Raw genomic sequence first — 4,687 nt, 5'->3', positions numbered from 1 at the left:
AGGAATTCACAAAGATGCTTCTTTTTAACTGAAGAGTACGGTCTAAAAAATACACCAAGATGAGGTTTAAAATTTCAACGTGATACTACATACTCTATCATTATTCCTCCCACCAAAGAGCATATAGATCAATATTGTTAATTCTAATATATATTACTAGTGGTATTACCGACAAATGCAGATTGTTTTGACTTTGCCGTCTGAGATATACAAAACAATCACAAATGCCTATACACCAACATAAAAGTGCAAGCACTTATTTTTTTCCTTTACCCTTCCTCTTCTGCATTTTTTTAACAGAGACTCTAAACAGTAGTATAATAATAACTTCTTCTCAGTAAAGCATCGGCCGACTCCTTTATCAATTTCCAAGCAGCAGTTACGTGTCTATCTTCTGTAAGCGTGGCACCTACTGCAAACCTTAGCATGTAAATTCCACCTGCTATTGTGTGTGTGATGTAAACTCGCCCGGTTGAGTTGATAGAATCAAGCAGCTTCTTGTTTAAAAGTTCTATATATGCCGGTTCAGATTCTTTGACCGGGTTGAACCGGAAGCACACGAGCGAAAACCGCCGGGGCACAACAATCTCAAACCTTGGATCGGACTTAATAAACCCTTCAAACATCTTGGCCATTCGAACATCAGACCTAATATGACTTTGAAGATTGACTATGCCATAACTACGCATAACAAGCCATAATCGGAGCGACTTGAACCTTCGACCTGTACCGATTTGCCAGTCTTTGTAATCTACAACTGAGTCATATTCAGATCGTTTATTTCTCAAATATTCAGGATTAGTGCTTAACGCCTTTACTAACACATTTGGTTCTCTAACCCACATGCAACAACAATCTAAGTAACTTAGTAACCATTTATGTGGACTAAGACTCAACGAGTCAGCTCGTTCAATTCCATCAAGATAATGTCTAAACTCTGGACATATGCATGCACTACCTCCATAAGCAGCATCCACGTGGAGCCAGATTTTGTGCTCATTAGCAACCTCAGCTAGTTGACTAATTGGGTCAACGGCTGTTGTTGAAGTGGTCCCTATAGTAGCACAGAGGAAAAGTGGGACCAATCCAGCAGCCACGTCAGCTTCAATAACTCTACGTAGGACCACAGGAGATAAAGAGAAATTACTTTCAACAGAAGTAGGTATAGCCCTAATATTGCATGGGAAAATACCAGCCAGCTTGCAAGCCTTAGTATACGTAGAGTGCGTTTGATCAGAACCGTAGACAACGAGCTTTCCAATATTATGAACACCTAGGGTTTCGAGCTTTCGGTCACGAGCGGCGATTAGTGTACAGAGGATAGCTTCACTGGTTGTACCTTGAAGTACACCACCGCCAGTGCCGGAAAACATGAAGGATTTTGGTAGTTTTAGCATATTTGCGAGCCAGTCCATGACTACCATTTCTAGCTCCGTAACGGCCGGTGAAGCGAGCCAGTTAAATCCAACGGAGTTGAAACAAGTGCACAGCATTTCACCAACGAAAGCGGCGGAGCTAACGGTGGCTGGAAAAAATGCAAAGAAATTAGGGCTTAACCAGTGAGTCATACCAGGGACAATATGGTTTTGAATATCTTTCATAATGGTGTCAAACGATTCGGGGCGATATGGGGCAGTTTCGGGTAAACGGTTTCGGAGGTAACCCGGTTCAACTTGGCTTAGAACCGGGTAGTTTTCAATGTTTTTGTAATAATCAGCAATGAAGTCCACCATTTGATGGGCTTGTGTACGGAATTCTTCAGGGTCAAGTGGGTTGAAATTTGCTATGTTTGATTGGTTTTGAGCGCTATTATTTGAATCAAGACTTCCCATTTTGGTTGGAGCTATGCTGGCAAAGAGAAGGGGAATTACAGAGGGAGATTTTATAGCAGAAACGTTAGGAAGGTGGCAGGGTGACGAGGATTGTGTTGAATAGAAAGAGGAAAAGAAGGTGGTTAGGAAGTTCAAAATGAAGAGAGAATTTAGTGTAAGACAAAAGAGAAAGGTATTGGTTGTACGTAGTAATGAAAGGCTTTGGCATTTTTCGAAGAAGTCAATACTGGTGTGTGCGCTTTGGTTTCATTTGTTAAAACATTGGGCTAATGAAACAGAGGATACTAGCTTAGTGCTCAGCTTTTGAATCAATGACATTGGGCTCTTCCCTAGATTTGGAGATAAATGTATATTTAATCGTACTTCACTTATTAATGAGTAATTAATTGTATTATATATCTGCTGGTGGAATTAGAGAAAAAAAGTTATCCCTTCTTGAGTCTATTGAGTGACAAATATTTGGACTAAATTCTTTTGCGAAAGCCATATACAAAAAGGATCGAAAGGAGTACGATATTTTGCATGCTGTAATTGGATTCCTATTTTAGTAACTAGCTATATTCTTGAAAAAACTATACTCCCTCCCTCCAAGTTTACTTGTCTTCTATACTAAAAAAATGTCCATTTTTATTTGTCCAGTTTGAAAAATCAATGCATAATTTACCGTTTTTACCTATTTTACCATTCTTATTAATTGCTCCGACCATTCCAATTTACGTGAACTTATTTTCTTTTAGTCCATGCCAAAAAGAATGACATATTCTATATTTGGAAATAATTGACCTTTATGCAATGATTTGTAGCTACACAATATATAAATATATATATATATATATATATATATATATATATATATGTGCCTCATTTTACACCACAAGTTCAAAAATCTTCTTTTTTTTTTCTTAAACTTCGTGGTCAGTCAAATAAAAACACATAAATTAAAACGGGAGGAGTATTGTTTATTTCCAATTTATTATTCAATATATAATAAATATGGGTGACATATTAAAATTATTATATTATTTGTTGTTTTTAAAAGAGTACATTAAGTCAATAGTGAACAAGTAAACTTGAACGGAGGGAGTACGTTCTTTATTTAATTTGCTGAGCCGATATTTATTATAGACTTTTTAATTTGGCTAAAGCGATCATTATTGTGAACCCCTAGCAGATGTGCCATCACAATATCATCTGACCAGGGAACTACTACGGGAGTAAATTATCTCCTTACTCGATCGTTATCCAATTACAATATTCACCAAGAAAAAGGAGTACGTTAAATCTCATCCCGTGCTCTCCCCTACGCTTGGAGACACGATAGAGGTTTACATACTGATACTGTAATTGTTTCTTATTATTAATTACAGTTTAATTAATGTTTATGTTTCTTGAAATTTTAACTCAAACGACGAGATATCTCTATTTAAGCATTTTCCGTTTTCGCTTTTCCATGACCGGGTATTTTCTATTTTAAGGCGACTATCATCCAAATCGTGCAACGTAAGGTATGACCTTCAACGGGGCATTAGAAAAGAACAACAACATCACAATTGGCTCTGGAAAAGATATGCACAATTTGTTGGTGAAGGTTGGGATGTTCCTTAATTGGAGTCAAACACTTCAAGCTTGACAAATTCCGTTAATTCCTTTCTTGGACGAAAATACTACCAAGAGAGATCGACAACAATAATTATGCTTCACACTTATATAATTTGGAATCCACTATCAAAAAAGACAAAAATAATAAAAGAATTTATATTATCAAGTCACTTAAAAAAAAAAAGTAATTACTTCTAAAAAGTGAAATTAGCAACTTAAAAAGTAAGATAAGTTACTTATTACATATAATAAAATAGTAGTAATAGCGTAAAACAATGAAAATGAGCAGAACAATGAAATAATAAATTTTCAGCATTATCATTGCAACTAAATTTTGTTCTGGAATAATGCATGCGCATTTATGATGTCAAGACTGATTCACCGATAAGTGATTTAACGTACTCCTTTTTCTTGGGGGCCTATTCTATTTCTTGAAAAGTTTATCTTTCTCTCCATATCCTCTTTTCTTGGGGGCCTATTCTATTTCTTGAAAAGTTTAATTGTGACTTCTTTTCAAGGGTTGTTGCTGTCTTTTCCACTTGAACTACTCTTTATTGTGCGGCAAGGATAACGTAGTCTTAGCAACCTAGACATGTATCTAGTGTATAAAAAGAATGGATTTTTTCCGTTCCTATATAATATTTGAAATTCATTTATAAAATTGTTCTAATTTTATATATTATCAGCCCTAAATAAGGGTTACTTACAAATTATATACATTCCACCTTAAAAGGGTTTCAATTCATTATTAGTGCCTTTAATCGAGGGATTTAGTTATATCCTTTTCCTTTTTTCTCTCCTCTCTCCCCTTTTCTCTCCAGATTGAACTTATATTTAGGAATTTCTGTATGATAATTGTTTCGGTCTTGATTTTATGTTTTGGCATTATTTTTAATCAAACTGTCTCCTTTTATTAAAACTAGGCAGAGTAAAGTTGAGGGTTAAAGCCCCTAGTTACATCTGCGAGTTGACGCCCAACTATGGCATGAAATTATGTTTTCAAATGGATTGAACATGATGGAACAATTCCTGAATCCTTAGCAGCACATAAAGCTTTATCTAGTTCTAATGTAAGGTTGCACGTTGAGTGCAACAAAATTTTCAGCTTGCACATTAATGATATTTTGTGTTACACCAGTAAGATGTTCAATGATTCTGTATTGCTTGTAATTGGCGTATTTTTGCTAGTCTAATACATTTGCATCTTTCTTTGATCGATCAGGTTTCAATATTTCATCAGCACAATCTAAAGGAGA

At 35.7% G+C, this 4,687-nt stretch overlaps 1 protein-coding gene across 1 annotated transcript; it reads right to left on the bottom strand.

Moving 5' to 3' along the window:
* On the bottom strand, window positions 1-1,921 carry LOC109241436 (aromatic-L-amino-acid decarboxylase-like). The gene has a single exon (XM_019408180.1). The coding sequence runs from the start codon at window positions 1,830-1,832 to the stop codon at window positions 306-308; it is 1,527 nt and encodes a 508-aa protein (XP_019263725.1). The 5' UTR covers window positions 1,833-1,921; the 3' UTR covers window positions 1-305.

Source organism: Nicotiana attenuata, chromosome 1, assembly GCF_001879085.1.
Source record: "Nicotiana attenuata strain UT chromosome 1, NIATTr2, whole genome shotgun sequence".
NCBI classification, from domain to species: domain Eukaryota; kingdom Viridiplantae; phylum Streptophyta; class Magnoliopsida; order Solanales; family Solanaceae; genus Nicotiana; species Nicotiana attenuata.
Note: the sequence above shows the minus strand (reverse complement) of the source record. Positions and strands in the feature narration are given on the sequence as shown.